General features: G+C 42.0%; 1 protein-coding gene across 1 annotated transcript in view; it reads left to right on the top strand.

Moving 5' to 3' along the window:
- Positions 1 to 1,662: 1,662 nt before the first annotated feature.
- OLFM4 (olfactomedin 4) overlaps positions 1,663 to 27,830 on the top strand; it is a 91,164-nt gene continuing 64,996 nt past the window's right edge. The window contains exons 1-2 of the mRNA XM_069205317.1: positions 1,663 to 1,767; positions 25,840 to 25,896. Of these exons, the coding sequence (XP_069061418.1) occupies positions 1,684 to 1,767; positions 25,840 to 25,896 (141 nt within the window). The 5' untranslated portion in view covers positions 1,663 to 1,683. The remainder of the gene's footprint in view (positions 1,768 to 25,839; positions 25,897 to 27,830) is intronic.

Here is a 27,830-nt window from a genome sequence, read left to right as displayed (position 1 = left end):
CATTGTCTGCACCTGCAGATTGACCTTGGAGCAAAGAAGAAGATGCCAGGCTGGCACGAAACCTTAAAGATAAGCATGTGAACCGATCTCACTGGAAAAGTACAGCTTCCAGCAAGAATAAACGTTTTATTAGCACATTAGAAAAACACGAGCATCTAAACCGTGAGACAAGGCAACTAGGCCGAAGCCTCCACTAAAGTTATGCTAAGTTAAAACATTTCAAACAAGCAAATCATGGCACACGTTTACGGTTATGTCAGATTAGTACAATTCTAATACATCACGTTATATAAAGCACGCTTATAAATGGTGGCGAACTACTCTGAGGGCTCATTTGTCCCCGTACAATCTTTATTAGTTCGGTTAAAGTCACACTTGATTATTGCGGCACTACGTTTATGCGCTAATAAATGTAAAACGTTCGTTTCTGCGTCATCAGTTTCCAAATAACTGTGAAGAACTAACTGCTCCCAAGCACCTGAACCCTCCTGTCTTGAAAGATTATCCCTCAATGTATGCGTGCTTCAGAAGCTGACATTGATCTGTCCATATCAGTCAGGAAATTTATGTAACATCCAATTTGGCTGGATTTACCTTGCAGCCTTTAGTATCACTTAGGCACCTAAGCACAGCACAAGGTGCACACAAGCAGGCTTTGGGCAGCTCTCCAGGGATCATGATCGCACCAACTAATACCCCTCACATGAATCACATTATAAACAAAACTCTCCCATTCATAGACAACAGTGCGGGTAGCCTTTTGTGTGGGAGCCTATCACTTTCAGACCACGTCAGTCGTATGAATACATAGTCAAATGTTACAGTACAAAGCATGAGAGGATATAGGCTTACGTTCCTTAAATTAAATTGCCTCTCTCGCTTCCAACGAAAATTAGAAACAGACTCGATTGGAAGAATTTTTTTTGTTTTCTAGGACCTAGCTAAACTTTACTTTCACCAGATTCTGAGTTTCATAAAGGAGCAACTGGACAATAAAGTATACTCCCTGTGTTTGTACACTGAACCTTTACACGTTGGCTGATTTTATACGTGATACTGTCACATTGCATGTTACATAATGGGCAGGGGCGTAGCGTGGCCAATATGATTGGGGGGGATTGTGTTAGCTTCAAATTGCCTGACAATCTTTCTGGTACGACATTAAAATACATTATACAACTAGCAAGACGCAGAGGGGAGAGGCTTAAAAGGCAGTGTAAAGGGAGAGGAATGCGGATTGGTAGGTGCATTAATTGAGAGAAAGTGTATTATTTTGTGAAATAACCAACGTTTTTGAAGTCTTTCCTAACAGAGAAAGTGTGTGTGTGCGTTTTTGTCTGTTTAAAAATTCCTGGTGAAATCCGACACTCCATACCATACCCTACTGGAAGCACCTGAACTCAACTATTTATCACAACATGCATTTATTAGGGAGTTGTAACACCCCACCCGCCCCCCACCCTCCTCCCCCCTGAATCAATGCCCATGATTCATGGGATGTCTGGCAATGACTGTAAATGTCATACTGTCTGTGGGCAAACATCCTGCTGCTCGCTTTTCAGGTTACTTACAGTTTGCAAACAAACGGAAAACAATGAGGAAATCACAGGGGACATCGACGGAACCATATAAAAGGCCCCGCTAAGAGCCCCGTCCAGTGCGCGTGCTGTGACTCTGAGAGACATGATGGCATGGTGCTCCTCAGCTGTCCTTATCCTTTTCTTGCAGGCTGCTTTGAATGTGGATGGGACCTCCTTGGCCCTGGCGGTGAGTCTACCTTCCCACACGAGTCCTCTTCATCGCCTTTTCTACAATGTTCTGTCTTTCCTTTGACATCGTACTAAACTATAAAGTAAGGGAGATATAAAGTGTTCGTGCGTGCGTGACATCGAGTATGTTACTTTTAGGCTTAAAATGTCACTTATTTGATTGACCCTGGAAGGATTCATAACAGATATGGAGTCAAAACTTTGATTTGAACATCACAAATAGATCAATATATTACCCCGCACAGTCAAACCTTTCTAGTATTAAATTGCATTATTTTCTTATGTTTTAATGGTCACACTGTTTAACGTGAAGGTTGAAATAGAAACCGCTAATGTTAGATAAAATACAGTAGTTGTTAGCCCATTACATCATTAGGGAAACGTCACTCTCTCCTGGAGAGATGTTGGCATAATTGTAATCCGTCATTTCTAGTCTCTACACGTGTCCTGCTGGTGGAACTACAGCTTTAACCCCTTAAACTAAGGTCCGAATATCGCTTGTCCCCATAGGGTGCTCCTTATATTTCCACACTTATATAGACAAACACACACTAACTAACGTTTGCAATATACCGAAGGATGGCTCTAAACAGAGTTGACGTTCTAAAGTTAAACTCAAATTCGGAACCTGGATTTTTTGTTTTCTGAAAATATTTCACTTGAACACTGGAGGGCTATAGGAAAAAAACAATGTGCCCAGAATCACAAAGTGCAGTGTGAAGTGAAGGGAGCAGATTAGTAGAGCAGAGAGGCCTATCCACAAAACATTTGTGACTGTTACTCTTACACGTGAAGCCAGACACAGTTTGGTGCGAGCACCTTTTACTACCGTATTATGAAAGGCTTCTCGATGTTGTAATGAATGGCAAGAATTATGGTGCATCTCGTTTGTTTTGTGCTGCATTTTGTTGTGATGGCGATGTTTGCTGTTATTTTCAGTGTCGTGATTTGTGTCGTATTACTGAATTGTGTTATAGGTTGTACTATGATTGATGTTCTGCCTTCCTCTTTGTTCCGTTTTGATGTGTTCTGTACTATCTTTTGTTGTGCTGTCAATTTGCTTTGTGATGAGTTATTTTGTTGTGACCTGTGTGCTGTTACACTGCCAGTCAAAAACAACACATTCCATTAAAGTTCCGATGACAAATAGGCATTTACCACTATACCAGTTGGTAAAATTGCTCTGCTCCATCTCTTCAACTGCTAATAGTGATTACAGAGCACAAGACATCATAGTTCAACAACAGAACATAACATAAAAACACAACAAAATAATACCAGAAGCCGAGCATCTGATTTTTTTCTTCAGTTTTTTGCCTTTGAGTTGCCCAAAGTTCAAACATATAACTCGGGGCTTCTCCTAGTTAATGCTTACACTTTATAAAGAAGAAGTCGAAATTGATCAAGGCAAACTCTGTTCACTATGTCTACCTTGTGATTTTTAAAGCGTATTCAATAACCCAAGAAGTTCCTAGTTACATATTTAAATTTTAGCCATCCAAGCACAAAAAAACAGGCGCTTGACTAGGCGCAGAGCCATCATGATAGGGCCCCAGGGCACAACGCAACAGTCAAAGCAGAGTGCAACACAACAATCAGGAAGCAACCAGCCAAAATGAATTAACTAAAGCAAACTGTAATTAAAGACATTTGTAATAAAATTATCAACACAAATTATCACTTGCACAAACCAGCTTTCATGATACAGTAGTAGCAGGTGTTTGCTGGAAGCACTTACCACCAATTACATGTTATAGCACCAGTCACAATAGTTTTGTGACTCAGCCAGAGTTCACCTGGATCCAATCAACCATATACCCACTGGGCTACATTTTCTTAAATATGTGTGCAGTCCAGAGGGAGTGGTGGAATTTTCACGTTCCCAGCAGGCGAAATGACACTTTAAAACTACCCTAAAGTTAGGTGAATATCTGAGCAGGGCTTCCACTCTTCATTAGATCACGACAGCATGAAACGGGAATGTTGTTTTTCCGTTCCTTCTCCTTTGCACTGTTACTTTCATTTGCTTCTCTTTTAAGTATGTGAAACATGATAACATGTATTAGACAGTAGTTTTGCTAGTCTGATGATAGCCCTTAATAAGGAGAAAACAAAACAATCCCTAGTCCTGTGATGTTTGTAAATGAGAATCTTCAAATTGGAACACACATTAAAAGGATATCAACAACGAAGGCAGTCATTACTTAAAATATGCACAATTCGACAGATGAAAAAATCATTTTCATTTGGATTCTCGTGACTTGAATAAAGTATAGGGGTAATAGAAGACACAGGCACCTGAAGCGATCTGGTAAAGAAGGCATACCAGATAGTGTTGAAATTATTATGCCTTATCACTTTGCAGGACACTGTGGGGCAGATTTAAGAAAAATGGCATTGCACCCAGTGCAGCGCCACTTTTCTTGCGTCCCTTAGCGCCCCCCCCCACTGCCACCATGTGTGTTCTGTATTGAAAATACATGGTAGGGGGCAATAGTGTCAACAGTTTTGACGCTATTGATGTACTGTTCGGGGTTAGCGCCAAAATGCTGGGGCTAACCTTGAACAGTACATAGGGACTCATTGTAACCAATGGTGTGCACCCTTTTAACACCTGCTCTGAGCAGGCGTTTAAAATGCTGAAAAAATGGCACAAAGAAATCTTCAAGATTTCTTTGCACCATTTTGTCTGCCTTCCCTAATGGGGATAACACCCCCCTTGCATACATTATGGGGGTCATTACGACCCTGGCGGTCATGGACCACCAGGGCCGGGGACCGCGGATGCACCGCCAACAAGCTGGCGGTGCATCCAGGCCTATTCTGACCGCGGCGGTAAAGCCGCAGTCAGAAAAGGGAAACCGGCGGTTTCCCGTCGGTTTTCCCCTGGCCTGAGGAATCCTCCATGGCGGCGCTGCAGGCAGCGCCGCCATGGGCATTTCGACCCCCTTACCGCCAGCCTGGTTCTGGCGGTTTTGACCGCCAGAACCTGGTTGGCGGTAACGGTTGTCGTGGGGCCCCCTAACAGGGCCCCACCAAGATTTTCAGTGTCTGCATAGCAGACACTGAAAATCGCGACGGGTGCAACTGCACCCGTCGCACCCTTTCCACTCCGCCGGCTCCATTCGGAGCCAGCATCCTCGTGGAAGGGGGTTTCCCGCTGGGCTGGCGGGCGGCCTTCTGGCGGTCGCCCGCCAGCCCAGCGGGAAACTCAGAATTACCGCGGCGGTCTTTTGACCGCGCAGCGGTATTCTGACGGTGGTACTTTGGCGGGCGGCCTCCGCCGCCCGCCAAAGTCAGCATGAGGCCCAATGTCTGGCGCAGGCATATTGTGGTGCAAGGGGTTACAAAGTGGTGCAGTGTATGCATTGCGCCACTTTGTAAATCTGGTGTGGCGATTTTGGCCTCGTTGAGCCACATCAGTGTTAAAAATATTTTGCTCTAATGTGGCGCAGGGAGGTGCTAAGCCCCTTAAATCAGGGCTTGTGTGTGTGCAAAGACACTGCACCTGCAGAGACCCTTTGCCCAGTTGCTTAGAATCTATAATTACCTAAATAAGGTGAAGAAATCCTCAATCACAAGTGATTGCATTGTGTCACTACAGCTCCCTCTCATAAAATTGAATCCCACCGTTGCCGGGCTGCTGCTTCTTACCAAGTGGTCTTGTCACTCTTTCCCACTTAAATAAAATAAGTCAAGTAGGGTATACTTGCATGTAAGGGGGAAGTATGTTGTACACGGAACCTTTAAGGGAGAAGTTACAGCACATCATGGGTCTGATTACAACTTTGAAGGAGGTGTTAATCCGTCCCAAAAGTGACGGTAAAGTGACGGATATACCACCAGCCGTATTACGAGTCCATTATATCCTATGGAACTCGTAATATGGCTGCTGGTATATCCGTCACATTTGGGACGGATTAACACCTCCTCCAAAGTTGTAATCAGGCCCCACGTGTCCTGCACAACACTGCTTTAGCAATACCTTTAACTCTAGGTATGCTAACATGTACACCGTGAGCACCTGCAGTAGCCCTTCTGTGCATTAACAGACCTAAAGGAAAATAAAGGCTGTTTGATGTATGCCAGTGGCCCTTTGTCTTAAACCCATTCCAGGACCACCAGAAAGTAGAACATTTGGCATCCTGCAATAGGTCTCTGAGGGGCGCACTTCAAAGAAGGGGCAACACATCAGAAACCAGAACACTTGACCATCCTAGACGGTTTACTACTCTTCGAATGCCATCCTGGTCATTTTGAAGATGAATGGAGGTCTGTTGGGAAAGATGATTATGAGAACCAACTAAAAAACTGCCCTGAAATTTGAGAGTGGTTACATAACACTGACTCAAGCATTCCCATGTATTTTTTCATTCTGTACTCATAAAACCTAAGTGGAGTGGGCATTCTCAGACTTGCGACCGGTTTCTCACTGTGCATGAAGATTGAGACTACACATCAATGACCTTGCCATAACATGTCACATTTTTGCAGTTTTGAGCAGGATTGTACAGGTTTCAATATGGGTGACTACACTTTCACTCCAGTCATGAAAGAGATACTCATATGGCACCTTCAAACATTTCTTGTTGAAATCAACACCCTTGGTCTTATAGACCCATTCGCCACACTATGCAAGCAGCGCTGCCCTGGCGGATTACATCCGCCGGGGCCATTGTGGCGGTAAACCGCCGGCCCCGGCAGTGCGACAGCGGCGCTACCACCGCGGTCAAAATACGCCGGGAGGCACCGCCAGCCTGTTGGCGGTGCTCCCGTCGTTTTGGCCCTGCGGTTATAATACCACCAGGGTCATAATGACCACCTATATGTTTGCAGTTATGCAGCATTCTGTGTCTTTGTGGTACCTTATATTTGTGTGCATTTGCATTTACTGGTGTATAATCTTCATGCAGGCTGATCTCAAGCCTCAAAAAATGTTGAGAAAGAAAGTACCATCTGACAGTTTCTTGACGCCTGGTTCCAGATCACCTCCAGTTTATCCAGGAATGGGTTCTGTTTATGTTTTGCTGTCTCTTCTCTCTGTCTCCAGATGGTGGTTACTGGCAAGCAGAAAGCCTGGAGAGGCACTGAAGATTTTGTTGTCTGTTTCTTCCATCAGGTCTGTCATTGCAGATAGTCAGAAAGCTTGTTTGCCTCCTTTGAAATACCAGAGTGTGGTGGAAAGTCTTCTGCACATACCATTAGTAGATGTTTAGGTCAACTATTTATATGACCTCATTTTTAGCCCATTAATAGCCAAGCACCCCTTAGGCAAGAGAGAAAGACAGAATCATACACTGAGGTCTGACAGGACCTCACCTGCCATTTGAAGGGAAGGAACATGGGATTTTCTGTGCATTGTACTATCTGTAGCAGATCCAGGGGTCGAACAAATTGCATTCTATGGGCTGCCCCCTTGCAAAAACAGGTTGTTTAGTTACAGGTAACTTTTATGTGTCCACCATACATTTTATGCACTTGGCCCACCCACACAAGCGGGGTAGCATTTTTATTGGGAGGCACGGGGGTGAACACTGGGTGGTAGGAAATGTGTGGCTCTCCTCAGATTCCAGAACTTTCCAGCACTGAAATATGAGAAAATATGTTTTTTAAGGCATAATGTGAGTTTTGGAAGGGATTCTGGATAACAGAACCTGGTGAGAGCCACATAAGTCACCCCATTCTGTATACCGCTGGGTGTCTACTTTGAAAAAAAATACAGGTTTGCTAGGTTTCCCTAACCGCCGGCTTAGCTAGGGCCCAAATTCCACAGCTGAGCACATTACAAAAACAAATGGGTCAGTTTTGGGTGGGGAAATGTGAAGTGCCCATGTTGCATTTTGGGCAGTTTTCTGTTGCGGGCACCAGGCTTACTCACACAAGCAAGATATCATTTTTATCGTGAGTCTTAGGGAAACACAGAATAGTAGAACAAGCGCTAGTACCAATTGTCTTTCTCTGCATTTGTGCCCTCCAAATGTAAGACAGTGTGCAAGAAATGTCATATTGAGAAATGCCCTCTAATTCACATGCTAGTATGGGACCCACAAATTCAATGATGACCTTATAACCACTACCTCTAAACTTTGTATCTTGTGCCAAATTCAGTAATACATAAGTGTCTATTTATTGTCTTTGCAAATGGCATCAACAAATGGTTTGTGGTGCTAAAATCAACATCTTCCCAGATTTCAGGAACAGGCAGACTTGAATCAGGAAACCACATTTTTCAACACAGTTTGGCATTTTATTGGGACATAGCCCATTTTTCCTATTTTGGTGCTTTCAGCCTCCTTCCAGTTAGTGCCTGAAATGTGTGTGAAACCACTGGTGGATCCTTGCAAGCTATACATTTCAGAAAAGTAGACAAAGTTCTGAATTCAGAGAGGGGCCATTTGTGTTGATCCTTTAAGGTTTTCCTATAGAAAGTATCAGTTGAAATAAAAAAAAATGAAATTGAGTTGAAAAACAGCCATTTGTGTCTATGTTTTAATTTAGCTTCTGTGACAGATTTTTAAAAACAATAATCTGTTACATCCACTGGACCCTTCTGGTTGTGGGGATATATACCACAACCAGAAGGGTCCAGTGGATGTAACAGATTATTGTTAGACACTTTAAAAAAAAAAAAAATCAAAACTTAGCTGTATTTTTGCTATTTTCTCAGTTCCTTCCAGGGGAATCCACAAACTCTGGGTACCCTTAAGAATCCCCGGGATGTTGTAAAAGAAGGAAGCAAATTTGGCGTTGAAAGCTTATGTGGACAAAATGTTTGGGGGCTTAGGAGTGAACTACCTCAAATAGCGCAGAAATGGCTTAGCAGAGGGGGGAGGCCTAGCAGTGAAAGGGTTAAATGAATATCAGCAGCAGAGGTTTTCCACCTGTGATGTGGACTTGATCTCATGAGTAAGAACTCTGTGGAAAAATAGTAATGAGAATTACTATTAAATAGTCTATACATTCCTAATGATGCGAGTCCGCCAACATTATTCGCCACTCTCCCAGTCCTGGCAAACATTCATGTCTTCCTACCCTCAGCTTTCTACCAAAATATGCTCCTCAAACAGGCTTCCATATGAATTAACTTGTTGGAATCAGTTATATGTATAGGGCTCACTATAAACCACATCAGACCATATAACGATATATATATATATATATATACATAGATAGATAGATAGATAGATAGATAGATAGATAGATAGATAGATAGATAGATAGAAAAGATAGAAATATTTACATAGAATGCATATCTGAGATGTGAGTTTAATATCTAATATAAGTGTTTATGTCTGTATACGTATAAGTATATGTGATATACATCTATTCATAATTGTTGGAAATGGCCTTTTCTGCAGAGTTATCCCCAAACTTTTTGTCTTCCGTCTCAAATTTTTCTGACCTTCTTTTGCTGGCTTTAGGACTCTGGGCACTTTACCACTGCTAATCAGAGCTAAAGTTCATGTGCTCTCTCCCCTAAAACATGGAATGATTGGATTATACCTGTTTGGCATATTTAATTTATCTCTAAATCCCTAGTAAAGTAGAATACCATATACCGAGGACCTGTAATTTAAACCCCACTAGTGGGCTTGCAGCGCTGATTGTGCCACCCACGGAAGTAGCCTTTCAAACCTGTCTCAGGCCTTCCACTGCAGTGCCTCTGTGCACAGATTACTGTATCTTGACTTGACATTTTAAACTACTTACCAAGGCCTAAATGCCCCTTTTTCTACACCTGTCACCCCTAAGGTAGTCCCTAGAGGCCCTCTGGGCAAGGTGCTTTGCAAGTAAAAGGTAGGTCATGAACTTTTATGTTTTGCATGCCCTAGTAGTGACAAGCAGTTTATTTAATGTTTTCACTACTGTGAGAGCTGCGCCTCTCATTGGCTAGCATTGGGAATTTACTAATATACTTTCAAGTGGTAATTTCTGATCTGAAAGGAGTAGCGTTGCCATGTTTGGGATTTTTGGAATGGTTCTGAGAAATCCTGCTTACTGGTGTAGTTGGGTTTTACATTACTATTTGAGAAATGCCACTTTTAGAAAGTGGGCATTTCTCTGTGCTTATAACTCTATGGGGCATATTTACAAGAAAATGATCCCAATGCACCACTTTTCTTGCATCACTGCTGCCCCACCTAACAACACCATGGTTGCGCTGTATTTACAACATGGCGCACCATGACGGTCATTATGATAATAGTGTCAAAATTGGTGCTTTGCTGAACTAGCGTCAAAAATGTTGACGCTAGTGCAGCAAAGTTCAGGGAGGCCCATTGATTAAAATGGGTGCATCATTTAAACACCTGCTCTGAGCAGGCATTAAAATAATGAAAAAAATGGCGCGGGAAGCATCCTTGTCCTGGATGGTGCCCACGCAAGGAATGATGTCCGATATGCTGATGCTGAGGCAAGTCGCACAGGGTATTTGTCTGCTGTACGCCTATGGCCGCTGCATTCTGTATGCCATATGTGGGGAGAACCAAGTGAGGTTTTCCCATGAGACCCGGTAATGGATAGGTGTCCCTCTCCTTTTTGTGAGGAGTGTCTGGGGTGCTTGGTAATTGGAGGGTGCAGTAGCAGTGTGAGGAGAATCCTCAAAAGAGGTCTTAACTCCCGATCTCACCGCAGTTGACAAATCACCGTAATGCTCTAGGTAGGCACCCAGGTGCTCCTGTGCAAGTATTGCATAGAGGTTCCTAACTACCGTATAGCAACTACTAGGAGTGTAGGCACTCCCGTGCCCCATTGTTTTCCATGTCTTCATTACCACAATCACTGTCCAGTATCTAAGGTTATCTAGTTAGACTGCAGTATCCATGCCGTTTACACAAATCATACATGCGGGGAGTGATGTATTCACTCACAGCTGTATTTCTTCATAAATAAACCATCAAAGCATACAAAATACAAACACAGGGTTAAAACATTGTAAGTACAATAAAAACCTAAAATAACTAAATACATAAAAAGCAGATCTATAATAATTCATACAAATAAAGATCAATCATTCCCTAAAAAGAACTTCTGCCTGTACAAAACAGCCTCTAAGAACTTGCTAACAGCAAATGCAATTACGTTTGAGGTATCACTCTTCAAAATGCTAGAGGCTACCTCATACTGCCTAACTTCTAATTTCTAGCACATTGAAAGAATCCACTTGCAATGAGGGGCAGCATATACTGGGCAGAAAAATAAAATATGTTTGCTAGTCTAAAAGCTGTACTACAAGCAGGACATTGATCTGACTGTGAACCATTTACCCAATGTTTTGTAAAAGACTTTAACAGCAAACAACCGAGCTGAAAACACACATAAAGAGTGCTATGAAAAAGTTTTGCAATACAATCCAAAAAAGGCTCAAAACTGGGAAACAGCTTTAATAAATAAACAAAAAAAATGATTAGCAGGATGCCCAATACGAGCATGTAATACATATTTTTCCCATAGAAATGCCCAGTAGCGAGTCTTCAGCGTTACAGCTTGCGCTTTATTTATGCCATTTGGATTATCCCAGTAGCACCTTAGCCCTACCTTATCTAACCATAAGAAAACATGCCTCAGCCGTGGAACTGTTGATGCATTTTGACTTACCATAAGATCCTTAAGACAATCTCTATATTCAACAAGTTCTGTAGTAGACCAAAGACAAATTCAAAATGTCGGAGGTCTCAGGGCAGCCAAGTCCGAGATTCTATTTAAACCTAAATCAAAATAAATTAGGCTCAATGGGGTACTGACTTGACATGCAAGCAGCGATATAACAAAATAATTTTCTGCTGCTGCCACTTTCTAAGTATTGCTGCATCCTGTACTTTTGCCTGATAAACTTTGAGCGTGGGAGATACTAGTTTTAAGCTTGTGCAGCTGCAAAAGCGCAGGATGGCATGAGGCGTATGCTAAATAAGAAGGGAGCTTTTAGAAAGCTGGTTATTCCAGCAGAATCTATCAGATACCCTAACACCCATATAGCCAAAAACAGCAAACTCTTTCAAGGGGAACACAGTGATAGTACAATTTTTAATGGGCCCTAAACTCAAAAACATTAACTGTTTTTTAGCAACATTCAGGTCAAAGCTTTCAGACCTACAAAAAATTTAAAACCTATCTATCTGAAAGCCACTAGGTGTTTTGGAAAACAAAAGGTAATTGTCAGCAAAAAAGCAAGATTTGAGTCTTCTTGTTGTTTAAAATTGGTGCATATTTCTGGCAGGTAAGCAATAATTGAACGACCTCATTAATATATAATGTAAACAAGGTAGGCACCAAACCACAACCTTGTCTGACACCACGTTGGATAGGGATACGATTGGTAAGTTCACCCTTGCTGCCCCACCGAACTTTGGCATAGGTATCCTCATTTAACCATGCTAATATACAAACCAAATTCTTTGGAACTCCTATACTACAAAGAACCTCTCTCAGATTCTCCCTAGGGACCAGATTGAATGTGGTCCGCTAGTCAACAAAAAACATGTACAGCTTCTGTTTAGAAAGAAACACATACTTCCAATAAACAAGAGCCAAGAAAAATACTTGTTCAGAGGTACTGGTCTTAGGTCTAAAGCCAGCTTGGAAAGGAGATATTAAAAATGTAGAGTGGGCACAGGATAGCAGCTTGTCAAGAACCTGCCATGCAGGTTATTGATCAAGCTGATTGGTCTATATTTTTAAGGGATTCTTGGGTCGCCCTTTTTGTAAACCGGGATAATTTCTGCCCCTCTCCAAGTATCAGGGATAGCACCACCTGCAGATACAGCATTATAAACCATATTAATATAACTAACTCAAATTAATGGTCCTGATTTATACAAATCATCAGGGATTTTATCAGGTCCTGGAGCCTTGTCTGGTTTTAGGAAAGCTACAGCTTTTTTGGTATCCTCAAGAGAAATAGACACAGGATCCTCCTAAGCATCCCAACCTTCCTCTTCATCTAAACCCCTGCAGTTCATCAAAGATTGAAGAGTAAAAAAAACAGAACTATTCTTCAAACATGGCTTAGCATATAAATTAGCAACACTGTCTACCCATTTCTCAGGTTGAATGTGATGAAGGTATGATTTAATAGATTCCCAGTTACCATGAGAAAGGATCTTCCAGAAAGACCCATCATCTTTCCGATGGTTAGCAGCCAGCAACACCAAATTGCATCTTCCCGAGCCCTCTTGGCCTGAGAAAGAGTATTTTAATACTTTTCTCTAGCATCCCTAATCAGTTCCTGTGTGGAATTCCTAACGGCATTTTTCAAAAGCAATTTTGCCACAGAACAATCAGAATTAAACCACTTCTTCTCTTTCCCAGCTGCAATCTGTTCAATAACCACCTTTTTCTAGAAAATATTGTGTAGCTTACCCACAAAAAGACAGTGAATCGTAAGAATTGGAATTTCCTAAGTGTTGTAGTTTTGAAATTGAGAAAACACAGAAACAAATTGTTCATAAATCCTCATAGCATAACTCTAAGCAAAGAAAATTGCTGATAGTTGCTAACCAATATAGGCTCAGGTACAACAATATTACACTTATTATCCAACCTTTGGAACATTTCACCCATTAGGGTCAACAGCTGGGAATTATAGTCACTGTCATGTAAATTATTCACCCACATATCATCCAGTATTGGCCTCAAACCTAATATCTAGAAAGATAAAATCAATAATACTAACATAGTTACCACATTTAAAGGTTGGAGCCCTGTTCAGGTCCGATCAAGTCCTGCCATTGCAGGCTCTCAGACCTCGCCCCAAAGTATATGCAGTTAACTGAAAGGCCACACAGAAGTGTAGATGCTGAGATCTCCCTGAAAACCTAGGTAAACCCCATATCTAGTCCTCAAAGTCACTAAGATCTTTACTATAAAAGAAGGTTCAAAATAGCAATTAAAATCACCCGCTAATAAGACATTACTACTCTGCTGTAAAACATCTACAAGCCCATCCACCTGGACAAGAGTTAGAGACTCCATACCAGATGAAACCGATCTGGCATACACATGAATCACACCCAGCTTAAAATCCTTTGAAAATGTAAGCTGAACACCCAAAATGTCTGGGGAGTATATTTTCACCAGAGCATGGGAGCATTGCAGCTTGTTGTTTAGTAGAATAAGCAGACCCCCTTTAGCATGACCACTGCTTCCCGTGAGTTGGGCCTCCCCGCTATATGTTAGAAAGCCTTCAATAAATATTCTCTCTGTAGTCCATGTTTCTTAGAATAGGCATATCTCAAAAATATTAATATAAGAGACCCATTCAGGGTCTAATAACTTGTTACTTACTCCAACCAAATTCCAAGAGATAATGGCAGGGTAGACTATCTCCCCCACTAAACCCAGGGTAAGAAATAGAAAGTTGAAAATGCCTGCTCAGTGTGGAATCGATTAAACAATTTTCAACAGTCCTCGTTTTTGGTGCTTCACAATCCCTTCTGGGTCCGTCACTTGCAATAGCCTTGATACCAAGCCCTAAGGACCCATCTGCACGCATGGGCCTTGGGGCGATAGGTAGTCAATCAATTTAATTCAGGGTGAAGCTCAGGTTAGGGGTTCCAATGTCATCTGCTGGAGTAAGAATACAAGATGGTTCACTAGAGAACTTCCTCCCAGACATAGCAAAGGTCACAGAATTAGGTGGATGCAACTTCAAACTTTTATTGGTTGTTAATGAGGAACTGCGATTACAAGTACGCAATTCATAAGGAATAAGTTAATTAACCAACATCTTATCTTTCATCTGTAGGGCAATAAAATCATAATCAGTCCCTTCCTGAGAGATTCTCTTTGCACTCACAATGTGAGATCTAATAATAGAAAGGCATTCCCGCTTAGACCTTAACCAATGCACAGCCGTATCAATCAGAGAATCCTCATTCTCAAAATACCCCGCTAAAACCTTTGGGACCTTAATCATATAAAGAGTTCTTTTCAGAAGTCCCTGATACTGTTGGTAAATGTAGCTTAATGTCTGCCTGGTCTTCAGCATGAGCCCAAGATTGAAGTTTCAATCTGATATTCACATCCTTAAAGGGCACACTAACAGGTCCACACACACTTGTTGGTGGGATTACCCCAGTTTGAGGGAGTGTACTCTGGGAAGTGAATTTAGGAGCACCTGGGCAATCTGATACACCGAATCGCAGTTGAGGCACATTGTCATTGGGTTGTGAATCCATGCTCACAAAAGAGTGCTGAGTATCCATACCATGTTGTAATTTATCAACACATCTGCATCAGTTTCTCTGGAAAAACCACCCCTATCATCTCTGTCATCAAGGATAAAAAAAGCCTTCCGCACTCGCAGCTGACTTATGGGCCAAATTCCCCATTGATTTTCTTAAGGATCAAATGCAAAAGATTCTTCATGGCATTTATTTTGGAGTGTAATAGTCTCAGGTCCTTGTTAGGACCTCCAGCAAGAGCATTAGAAGAGAGTAGTGGCACCTTCTCAAAGCTTTTCGATATTAACTCAACTCTTCCAATTGGGCAAATCTATTGGAGCATGGAATATTAGGACAGACAATAATCATAGGACTAAGGGGCAGTCTGGGGGGGGCTCAATGACATTTGCAGAACCCCCCTTGTTAGAAATTTAGAGATTACCTACAAAGGATTTTGACTCACCAAAGTAGAGGGAAATTATTAGTGATTAAAGACTTGTCCAATGATGGATTGCTAATAACTGAGGGAGCCTTCAATGCTTTGATAAACATTGCGGGGACTTTATCAGTGTGAGGCTTATTCACATTCACCCAGGCACAATGTCCTTTAGGATAGCCTCCACCTCCTCAATTAAACAGTCGATATCCTTTAGCGTACTCTGTGCACTAAATTCAGCCAATCACACAATTCAACCTTAAACAGACTTGAGCAATTTATCAGATTTATCAAATTTGTCAGGTTTTCTCAATTTCTTAATGTCGCTAGGAGGCAGAGGAGGGTCCACAGCCTTCCGCTCCCCCATCGCTTGAAAATAAATACTAATGATGGTAACAGTCAATAACAGCCCAGCATCAAGTCAAGCAAGTCGAGCAATGAGCAGCGGACAACAAACAAGCTGCAGTAACCGGGTAGATAATCAACTTACCACAGCAACTTTACAATTCACTTAAAAAAGGAGTGGCCCAGCCTCCTCCAGGTAATGACGGGCAAAGACCGGGCCAGGTCTTGGCCCAGGCATGCCCCCGGGTGTGTACGGTTCGCATCCTGCTCAGCAGAGCCCCGGGCTTCCTTATCAAGCGCCTCTGGGCACAAAAGTGATGACAGCCCCACTCACTGTCGCTATCCCTGCTGGTACATGTAGTCCCCAGGGCAACAGCACGTCCCACGCAACAGAGCCCGGGGTTTCCTTATCAAGTGCTTCCAGGCACAAAATTGATGACAGGCCCCCTCACAGATGCTTTCTTCGCTGATACGTGAAATCCCCAAGGCTAAAGCCTGTGATGTGTTTAGGGCATTCAATGGTGATTCCTATGTCCCTTTTTCATAACCTGATTTGTGTTCTTACACTCATGTGATGATTCCTGTTTTTATTCCATAACCTGTTGCATTTCATACTCGGATATACTGTATGACGTTTTGGATTCCTGCATTGCCAGGATAACAAGTACTATTCCAGTGACTGCATAATATGCACAGTATTCCTAGTTATGTCATTTTGGACTATGTTATATACAATATACTATATATTTTAAATATAACCCTGTGTGAAATCTTTTTTGTGGTGTACTCATTGTGATACTGGTGTGAGTGTGTTGTTTAAGTGCATAGTAACATTGTCCCTGAGGATATGCCTGACTGCTCTACTGCAAGCTACCAGAGGCTAAGCACAGGTTTCTTTGGTGTGTAATGTACTTGCCCTGTCTAGAGTGGTGGGTTCTGCCTGGCTTAGGTACGTGCCCTAGCCAACCAGAAACCCCATTTCTAACACGAATTCATCTGTTCAGCTTGTTTCTAAGTGTTTTGAATTCTCCAGATAGGAAACCATGGCAGTGGGAGTGAACGTGATTTGTCCTAGATTGCATACATTTGAACACTTGAGCAAAAAAGGATTAAAAGAAAAGCTGTTTGGTTTTCATGCCTTCAGACCACATCTCCCCCCATCCTGAATCAGTGTAGCATTGTAAAATCCTGACACTGGAACTCTATGTTCAAGCCCTAGTAAACTTGTGAAGGTCAGTCTAAACAGTCAGCTATTAATTGACAATAATTGAATTATTTCCAATCTGAAGTGATTTACATAAATGTTCACGGAAGCATGACTTGTTGTTTTATGTGCTTTCAAAGTCTTACAACAAAAGGTCACATTGAATTTCCTGAGAGTTGTACACTGAGGTATTATTATTGATTTAGTTTTACATCAAGGTCTATAAGTAGTTCAAGTCAAACCTTTAGCCTAGACAATCAAATTAATCTTATCGCTATTGCAAAACGGTTTTTATTTATAAGCCTTTTATTGGAATATGTCTTATTGTGCAGAAAGTAGCAAATCTAGTTTGGCATTTTAGGAATGTTAATGAAGAAGGTTTGTCTTTCCACTGGATTTGGAAAAATATAGTTTCTAAATATGTTTGTATTTACTCTTTTTTCTGATACTTTTGGTAAATCCCACGCCATTCATCCCACTTATCAGAGTTGACATTTTGCTTGATCATTTAGAAATGACATTACTCTAATGCTGCTTTACTTATGTTGATGAAATTGCATTTATAGTCGACATATAAACACAACCAATAAGCGTCTCTCTGTGTTCCTCAGGGATCATCCCGGGTCTTTGTCTATTATTGCAAAATTCTAAGAATGTTGATGCAGAACCATGCTTCAGCAGGAAGAAAATTAATATATGGTGGAGCTGCATGCTCATTTACAAAGAGACTGGTCTGCTCGTAAAAACGTGTATGTATTTTAAATCATATTCAACAACTAGAACATTCATTTTTCAGGGAAGCCTCTCCCTTAACTGTCCTCATTTTACCAGCTCTGCCTCCATAATGGATTGCCTGTTAAGGATGTTGTTTCATTTTCCATGGTGTGATAATAGTACTTTTGATGCCAACCTACCTCAAGTTTCACCTGCTTGTGTTGTTGTTATTTTAGAGTGTGCAGGCCCGATTTGCAAAGATTAGTGATGAATAGCTGTAACTAAGTCTTGTACTCTTGTTTTGCTCATAATGTTTAGGAATACCTTCTCTTGCTTACTTCTGGCTTACTCCTGGAATTCATGAACAAGTCACGGCACAATTTGTGTACATTTATGTCTCTCACAGCACAAGAGAGGCTGTCAATCAGGCTTCCCTAATCTATACTTTCATTTTTAAAAACACGTGTTTTTAAAGCCAACTCACAGTCATACTAAACTCAATAGTCACCAATAAAGAATTTGTTACTCACAGACACATTAATCTCTGTTTGGGATGTCAAATCCTAAATTGTGTCATACTCATACCAATAGCAAAGTATACACTAATCAATAGTGATTAATTTACTAAAATAAATGTATCTCAAATTCTGTTATAAAAAGATATGCGTACCTCAGCGGTACATTTTATTCAATCACAGTCCCACAAACCTGGCAATAAAAATGTCTCAAAACTTCAAATATTAATAAAGCAGAACATTTCTAAGCAATGTCATTTAAAACCCTAAATTTCAATCTGTGACTTCAGGTACAATCTGTTTCGATATGGTATGTCTGCCTACAGATGTAGAGAATCCAGTAATACCTGATTCAAATTAGGTGATAATGTGGGCAGTTCTGTCAATTTATGCAACAAAAACACATAGGCAGTCACCATACCACCACGGCGACGACCATCCGTCCGCCAGATTATGAGCACTGCCTGACTTCTGCCACAAAGGGCAGAAATCCGGCAGTGTTCATACTGGCGGACGGTGGTGACCTGGTACCACCAGCACCGCCTGGCAGTAGAACACTGCTTGCCGTATTTTGAGCCGAAATACAGCCTGGCGGTGTTCTGCTGTCGGGGTGCTGATGGCATTAGCAGCGCCCCTTCCCTTTCCCTCCTTGAAGACGTCCTTGCCAAAGGTAAGTCGGGCTTCCATCAGGGGAAGGGGGTGGGAGGGTGGGGGGGTGTTGTGTGTGTGTCTGAGTGTGTGAGTGCTTGTGTAAATGCGTCTGTGTGTGTTGTGTTGTATGTGTGTGGGTGGGTGAATGAATGTAAGAATGGTGAAGTGAGTGTGTGTCTGCATTTCAGTGTGCCTGTGTGTAAGAATGTGTGTGAGTATGTCTGGATGAATGCGTGCATGGCAGTAAATGAGTGAATGCATGTGTGGTTGTGCAGGGTGGAAGCAAGTGTGTGGTGGGTGCGTGTCTGCGTGTGCGTGCGTTTTGGGGTGTAGGGGAGGGCAAATGTTTTTATCGGAGGGGGTGGGGATGTTTGAATCCAGGGGTGCGTGGGGATGGGTGTATGGATGGAAGGGGGTTTCAGGTGTGTGTTAGGGGGTGGGGGAGCCAGCTACCGGTGACAGAGAAGGAGTTCCCTGTCACCGGTAGGGCCTACCGCCATGGTTTTCATGGCTTTGCTAATGCCACGGAAACCATGGCGGCAGGCAGGCTCATAATGCCGCCGGCGGTACTCTGTGGGCAACAGGGTCGGAGACTGATATCTCCAGCATTGTGGCTCATACCGCCATGGCAGTATGAGTGCAGAAGTGGTGGGTTGGCTGCAGCCAACCCGCCACACTCATAATGTGGCGGTATATACCGCCAGCCTGTTGGCGGTACTACTGCCACATTAACCCTGGCGGTCGAAAGACCACCAGGGTTTAAATGAGGGCCATTGTGACTGTTAGACCTGGCATCCTTGGTGTGGTTTCCCCTGTCTTTTTGCCTCTGCTTCCTGTATTTTTGACTGTGTGCTGGCCTTTATTTTTGCTGTTTTTGGTACTCTGGGCACTTTACTACTGCTGACCAGAGCTAAAGTGCACGTGCTCCTTCTATAATTTGTGATTATAATTGGTTAGCCCTGGTTGGCATATATGATTTACTAATAAGTCCCTAGTAAAGTGCACTAGAGGTGACCTGGGCCTGTAAATCAAATAGAACTAGTGGGGCTGCAGCACTGATTGAGCCACCCATATGAGTAGCCCTGTAAACATGTCTCAGACCAGCCACTGCAGTGTCTGTGTGTGCAGTCTTGCACTGCCAATTCGACCAGACAAATGTACCCCCTTGCCAGGCCCAAACCTTCCCTTTCACTACATGCAAGTCACCCCTAAAGTACGCCCTAGGTAGCCCCATGGACAGGCTACAGTGTATTTAAAAGGTAGGACATGTACTGGTATGTTGTACATATCCTAATAGTAAAATACTGCCAATGTTGGCAAGGGCAGGATCTTGAGAACAACAAAGACTTTCCTTCGAATTTTGCCTACTTCAAAGATAGAAATGAGTATAAGTAGTGGACCCAACCCCCCAGATTTCTATAACATATCTGGATCAAAAGGAACCTCTGACAAGGAGAGGAGCTGAAGAGCTAGAGGTGGAGTACTGCCCCTTTGCTGTGTGTGTTTTGCTGGGTTGGTCTGCAGTTGCTGCTTCTGCCTTAAAGAGGACAAAGACTGGACTTTGCTGTGTATCCTGCCTGTGAAATTTCTCCAAGGGGTTGCACTGAGTTTGCCTCCTGTTAAGAAGTCTGAGGGACATCAAATACTTCATCTGCCAGCACCTGTGCTCTCTTGCTGAGGCCTCGTGACTTTTCAAGTGGTGCCACATCTGGCCCCCTGGCCCCTGGAAGGGAAAGTTGGCAGGACCAGAGTGAAAATCCACATGCCGAAGCTGAGTGGCAGAAAAACTGGTGCAGCGCCTGCACCATGACCGAAAAATAGATGCAGAGCCAGTGAAAACGACGCATCGGCAGCTCAGCGCAGATTCATCGCTGCCTTGCATCTGGATTTTCTGCGCATCATCCTTTGGCATCAACTCTTCAGCACCACCTCACAGACCCAATGCTGATGGTCTGAAAACACATTGGTTGCTCAGCAGAGAAGAAAACCATGCATGGTCTCACTTACGAGTAAGAAATCGATGCATCACTTGCTTTTCCAATGCACTCTCACCTATGCGGCATTATTTTTCACGCCTTCCAGGTACTTTTTGGTATTGTTGGATGTACTATAAAATGTTTCTTCATGCTATTGCTTTTTCAATCCCTGTTCTCTGATGGATTAAAACTACGTATTTTGAAAAGGAAAGTACAGATTAGCAAAGTAAATGTGTATTTGGTGGCTACATTGCTGTGACTGCCGGAAAAAAAAAATATTCTTCAACTTTCATACTCCAGTTTTTACTTGAGGTTTATCCATTATTTAGTTGACAAGCTTAAGAAGAATTATGAAAATATCTACAGATTTGAACACAATGGAGATAAATTAAATTCTGAAGGATAGGCAATAGGTCATTGGTGGTCCTGGTCTCCACTGCACTGCTGAGAACCGCCTGCCTCATGGAGAGATCCCAACACAAAAATTTGGGATCCCTCTGTCTTAAGGGCATCCATCAGTGAGGTGGATGAACTTGGGACATAGCTGAACCTCAAGTGCTACAATTTGTTTTGACACTCAACATTTGTTCATTGTAATTTCATAAATAACTCTGAAATAATAAATGTGTCTTAAAAAAAATCAATGGCCTCAAAGCACAAGGGGTTTTCTCTCTTTGTGTCAGGGTCATTGACAATTTTTTTGGGCTGGGATTCCCATACCTTAAATGGCTGTCCAGAGCAAAGTAATCAGTTGAGTGTTCCCCACATTGTAAGGGGCATGGCTCCCCCCTCTGTATCAGTCATCTGTTGTTGCTGTCTCAGTCCAATTTTTTCTGCAATGATAACTCACCTTTTGAGGGTCCCAGGATCTCTTTGAGAGCACTCCCAGGCTCACCAAACACACATGCAAATCTGTGCACCAAGCCTTTTTCCTTTGTCCTGCATTGCAGCGGTGGTAGCGGCCTGAAGACTTTGGGGTACCAACTTGCCCTGGCAGGCTTCTTCAGATGTTGTGTTCCTGTGCTGCAAACAGGAGGCCAGTCAGCTGGCCCTTGGGGTACCTTTGGCTTGACTGGGCTCTGGAGACAGCTTCTCCTTGAGCAGGACACAGCAGGCATTGTCTTTTTCTTTGCTAGCCACAAGGTGCAGTCTTTGATGATGCAGCCTCTCTTTGCTGGTTCTTCAGTGGAGCAGGGCAGTCCTTCTCCAGTCCTTCTTCCACATTGGTTGAGATCTGAGGTCTGGGTGCCCCTCTTTATGCTAAGAAAGGGCCCTTAGAGCAGAACGTGGTTGGTAGCCAATGAGCTACCAGATTCCCTCCCAACTGGCGACCTCTTCTTCTGTAGTATGGCATCTGGCTATCCCAGAATGCACCATTCTGCTTACTCCCAAGATGGTGAGACCCTAGCTGGGTGTACAGACCTCACTAGCCCACCCTGGGTGTGGCTATCTCAGGGGTACATGCCACTGGGGCAATTGGTTTAGTGACTAGTTTCCCCTCTCTGCCTCCTGTCTAGCCTGTCCACCATAACAGTGGGTCAGCCCTTCCCACTGGTGCTACACATCTCCCTTTCAAATGCAGCTTCACCATTGAAGCCTGCATTTTGGGGCTAACACCCAAGTGACTTCCTTCAGGAGAGAGGTGATACATCCTTGGCCTGCAATCCCTCATTTGTTCTCCTTCCTGAGAATCATTAGCACATTTCTCCAGGAGAGCAGAAAGATGTCTAGTAAAATAGGCTCCATGTGTGCCTCGGATGACAGAAGAGTTTTAAAGGTAGCAAAGAGGCAGATTGTAAGACTTTGGTCAGACCGTTTAGGAGTTAGCATAGCTGAGGGATGTGTGTATAAACCTATACTTCCCAGTTGGGTGACCAAAGTTTTTCCACAGTAAAAAATGGTTGTTTCATATGTTTTGCTGGCCGGACATGCAAACTGCATGTCCTGCCTGTGTCTTATGTTGCACCCTGTCTTTAGGGCTCAGTAGACTTTCCAGAAAGGTGACTTACACACATGCCAAGTGAAAGTGCTGGTTTTGCGATGCTTTCAATGGCAAAGTAAGGCTAGCAGTGCACAATTGCTCTATCAGTCTTTAGTGGCAGACTGGAGGACTTGGTTTACATGGGGGACTTCCAGGGTGGCACAATCAGTGCTGCAAGCCCTGGGGTACCCTTCTAACTTACATGCTGTGGGTCCCACAGTACCAATTCGACATACACATTAGGGCCAGGGCACTGGCACTGAGGTCTAGTTATCAGGCCTCAGTGAACTCTCAGGGTCAAAAAAGCAGCAGTACCAGCCAAAAAATGTGGGGGTGACCATACAAAAAGAGGCATTTCCTTATACCCTGGTTTCGCGATCTTTACGTGAGTGTATATCACAAAGACCTTTGAGAATGATCAAAAGCATTGCTTTCAGACTGTGAAGAATGAAACTAATATTCAAAGAAATTCCCACACTGATGTATAAAAAGGACATAATATACAAAGTATATTTGAGAACTACCACAAAGAAGATAAGAGGTGAGAATAAAAATGCTATAAAGTTTAGAAATGTTAAATCACCAGTGATAATCTATTACACATTATTTAGACACACAAAGGGACAAAAATGTGTTTAGCTGTTTTCAAAATATTACAAAGAATTGATGGGGGAGTAATGTGCTCAAACTTAAGCAGAGAGGAGCAACTTTGATCACTAAATTGAGCAGTACAAATCGAGGTAGAAACAGAGGCTTTCTAGATTTGAATTGTTATTTATAATAGTTTGTGTGAGAAGTAGTTTTAACCTGCTCCAGTGCAATGGTTATCCGACCACACAGGAAAAAGCCCATTTTTACCTTTTGTGCACTCCCCCATTCCTAACAGCAAGGCCATTGGAGGAGCCATTTGTTTCGATCTATAATGCCCTCTTGATGCATCTTGTAACTTTAATTTCAGACCAGCCCTGGGCATGAGGCCACTAAGTTAAGTATTATTTGTATATTTGCTTTTGAATAAGTGAAGCTTCACGCAACAAAGGACTGAGTTTAGTGTTCTATGTACTAAACATTGCTATTAGGTAGCACAAAGGAAGTTTAGAGGTAGGTGTCTTTTTCTATTGCAGTAAAAAGAATACAAGTTATTTTAAGTGTAGTAATGTTGAAAATGAAAACTAGACATGATTTCTTTTGATTTACTTATAATCTCATGAGTTGTCCACACGAAATAGGGCAAATCTTGAAACATATACATTGAAAGGTAGCTCTATATGCGTGCATGAAAATTATTAATATTTGGTTGAAATAAACAGAACATTGGGTAGTTACTCCAAACCCTATTTACTATGGAATTGTGGTGCTGCAGTAACGCACAATTTATTTGCAAATTAGTGGTGCAGAAACACGTATCGGTTTAAAATATGTAAGTTCAAACAGGTTCAAAACATGGACCACTTAGTACTCAATTCATGAGTTTGGCACCTCCTCTTTAATTAAAAGTACCAGTTGGCGTGAATGAAGATGACATGTCAGAATGCATACTTCACCCCTGGCTGCAAGTGGTGTAAAAAAGTTGAACCGCAAATGTTTGCTACTACACAATCGTGGACCCTTCTCTCATGCAATAGCTTTTAAATTAGCATACCCCTCCTGTGATAATGAATCCCTTTTGTTGTCGTTGACAACAAACACGATGCTCAGCTTCCCTCGCGTTAACCTAATCATCTGGGAATCATCATCCTAATTCCCCCTATGCCTAAAGTTAAACCTAATCCTATCCTCGATCATTAATACCCTTTCTTGTTCTTTTATCTGGAGCGTAAAACTATTTGCTACTTTCCCTAAATTAACTTGTTACGTTTCCCTAGCACTTGCCTCTATTTTACTTATTTTTATCCCTTAACTCTAATCCAGATAGCAGGAACCTAAAACTGACACCAACCTTAATCTTAACACTAATCATAATGCTTTCTGTAGCCCAATCCTCCCCTTCTTCACAAAGAATAGTCTCCATTGCTTCTAGGGAAAGTCAAAATTGCATTACACTGATTTCTTTAATCTTAACTATCCATTGTTGAAAGTTCCTTTTCTGGTTTTCCAGGTTTTTACAAAATGCATGGCTGTGTTGAGGTAACTCACATCATAGGATCTTTTGTTGAGAGCACCTTCAGAGAGGCATATAAAAGCAGCAGGGTCAAATGTTGGACAGAACGCAACACATTGACATTAAACAAGGACCACATGCATATTATTATACGTGTAAGCAGAGGCAGGAGTGTGCCTGAAAGATTACGGATTTAGAGGCTGGTTCGCCACAGAAAACAGAAATTTTGCTCGTTGCCCACTAGCAGCACTGTGTCCCTTTGGTTTCTTCTTGTGGGATCCAACTTCAAGACTGAACATGGAATTCCTGGTACTCATGCAAGTCCCCGTTGACTAGGTGTAAGAAAGTAGTTATTCATAGCATGCACACATCACTGGACTACAGATATAGAAGATGTTATTACAAAGCAGTTAATTAGGTACAAGTGCACGAGTCAGTGCTGCTACAGGAGCTAAATGTTGTAGGTCAGAGCTTGGATAGCTACTGAACAAAACAATTCAACGGACACCCTGAGAATCCCAAGGTAGACATTGTGACGTTACACTTACAAGGCACATGGTCAAGACAAAATAAAGAACACAAATGTGCTGGGGGCATCAAGTTACAACAATAGGGCATACGTAATTTACCCACTGTTACTTGTTGGCACAATTTACTCAGCTCTACTATCAATCTGTGTTCTCACCACACAAAGAAATAAAGACATGGTGTATCTCACAAATAGTTTAGATAATCTTCCATTCAAACATGCAGACAAGTTTTCAAAAACAGCTAAAACATCTTCAAAGAATATTAATGTGTCTCTGTTATTGTGTAGTTGTAATTGCTTAGAAGTATATTTCATGTTAATAAACTCAGCATTACATTCTCATTTAGATAGTGCTTGTTGTACTTGTAAGAATGTGACCTGTTTCACTTGTGAACTTGTATTCTATGAATATAGTAGTATTCAATCAGATTTAACAAGGTATATTTTCCTTTTTTCAGGACCATACAACTCTAGGCAGCTCCAACACTGTAATTCTACGAGAGCCTCCATCGAAGGTAACTACTATGAAGAAAATTTGCTTTTGAACAAACTTGACCTTGTAAAGTGTCACAACCAGGGTAAGGTTGCATTGTTAAGGATCATGGTTGCAGGCAAATAATTACAAAATGATATTCTGGGTCACAGAATGTTAAGAAAGGTACTCATTATTTTTCTAATACACAGTCCACATTTCTGAAAAGTAAATTATTTTCCATTTCAAAACTGAGTGAGGTTCATAGTCAAAATTATTATGTGTATAGATATATCAGAATTAATATAGAAGTTCTAGAATTGTGTTCAGACCAGAACAATCTTGGACACAATTCTGGCTAAAATGATTACCTCTGACCAGCACACCTGAACTTCCACCATATGTAACCTAAAAAATATTGCAAATATTGAAGAGAAACAAACAGCTCTGGTGGGTTAGTAAGGTAACATCATTGGCACTGTATGAAACTTGAACTAAATAATTGATTAGATGCAAAAAATAATTTCTAATTCACATTCTTGAACTAGCAACTCTGAATTTTTCATAATCAATAACTTGCCTCTACTGCCTACCCAACAGAATATTTAGTACAATTAAAAAAGCTGCACAATTGCAATGATTGGAATCTGAGGTTTAGTGTGGTATGTAAATCGGAGTTGTGGTGCTGACTTGGAAATCTATTTTAAAATCAAAATATAGACCGTAGAAGAACTCAGAATCTAACCAAACCACTCAATCTTGCATGCCTCCAGTATCAAGATAGGACAATGAACAGTCCTATCCTAAAGTATAGTAATACAAAGCCATCTATCTAACATGATCAGTTGCTGGCCAATTTATCTTGTCTGCCTAAACATCAAGGCATAAACAGAACCCTTTGTTCAAGTTTATCAACTGGTCTATGCTCTACAAAGGATTGAGTAATGTGAGAAATTGGGTTACTGGTTCACTGGGATGTGAGCCCTGGTCAAGCAGCAACCACAACCCTTGTCAGGGTAAGGGACAAGCAAACCCCAAATTAAGCTGTGTTCAGCCCCCTGGTAACTTTGTACAAAGCAGTCAGGCTTCATTAGAGGCAATGTTCAGAACTCTGTAAGCTGGGCCACAGTGTTGGCATCCATGTTGGCAAGCTCAAACTCCATTTTTACAGGTGTGGTCTCAAGGAAAACAGTCAGAGCGAGAACTTAGAAAAAGCAAAAAGGCCAGTCAGAGAGAATTTAAAGTTGAAGTGGTCTTAGATATGGGATGTTAGTGTACACCAAATCACTGTACGGCACTGCAAAACACAAGTCCTGTCCTCACTACTAATCACGAATGTTAGAAATTGGGCTACTGGTTGAGCTCTGGCCAAACACCAATCACAATCCATTGCAGGGTAAGGCATAAGTTAACCCCAAATTAACCTGTGCCCAACTCCTTGGTATCTTGGTACAAAACAGAGAGGCTTAACTTAGAAACAATGTTAAAGTATTCATGCAACACTTCAAACAGTAAAACAGTGAAAACACCACACATTAAACAATCCTGCAACAAGTTAGAAAAATAGACCAACATTCAATAAATGTGACAAGACCAAAACGGCAACAATCCAATCCGTAAAACCAGAGTTATGCATTTTTAAAGAATAAACTGTAAAATAGCACCTAAAAGCAGAAAATGACAACCATGAATATCTGGTCACATTGGACCAGGGCAAAGTCAAATTTTCAGATTGACCACAATGGTGCGCAGGTCAGACACAGTCCCAGATTAGTCCCGCTGCAGGTTTACCTTCTCAAGTTTTGTGCCAAGAGCCCGGTTTGTGTTGGAGAGGTTTGTGGTGAGCTAAGAAAGCATCACAGGTGGTTGTTAGCATGGTGCGAAGGGCAAGACAGGCTTCACAGATGAAAGTACTGGCACTTCCTGTTGGCAGTTCTTCACATGTGTGATGAGATGGGCTGGAGCCAGCTCTAGCTG

This window comes from Pleurodeles waltl, chromosome 8 (genome assembly GCF_031143425.1).
Source record: "Pleurodeles waltl isolate 20211129_DDA chromosome 8, aPleWal1.hap1.20221129, whole genome shotgun sequence".
Taxonomy (NCBI): Eukaryota; Metazoa; Chordata; class Amphibia; order Caudata; family Salamandridae; genus Pleurodeles; species Pleurodeles waltl.
The sequence above is the reverse complement of the archived record's forward strand: the minus strand, read 5'-3'. Positions and strand labels throughout refer to the sequence as shown.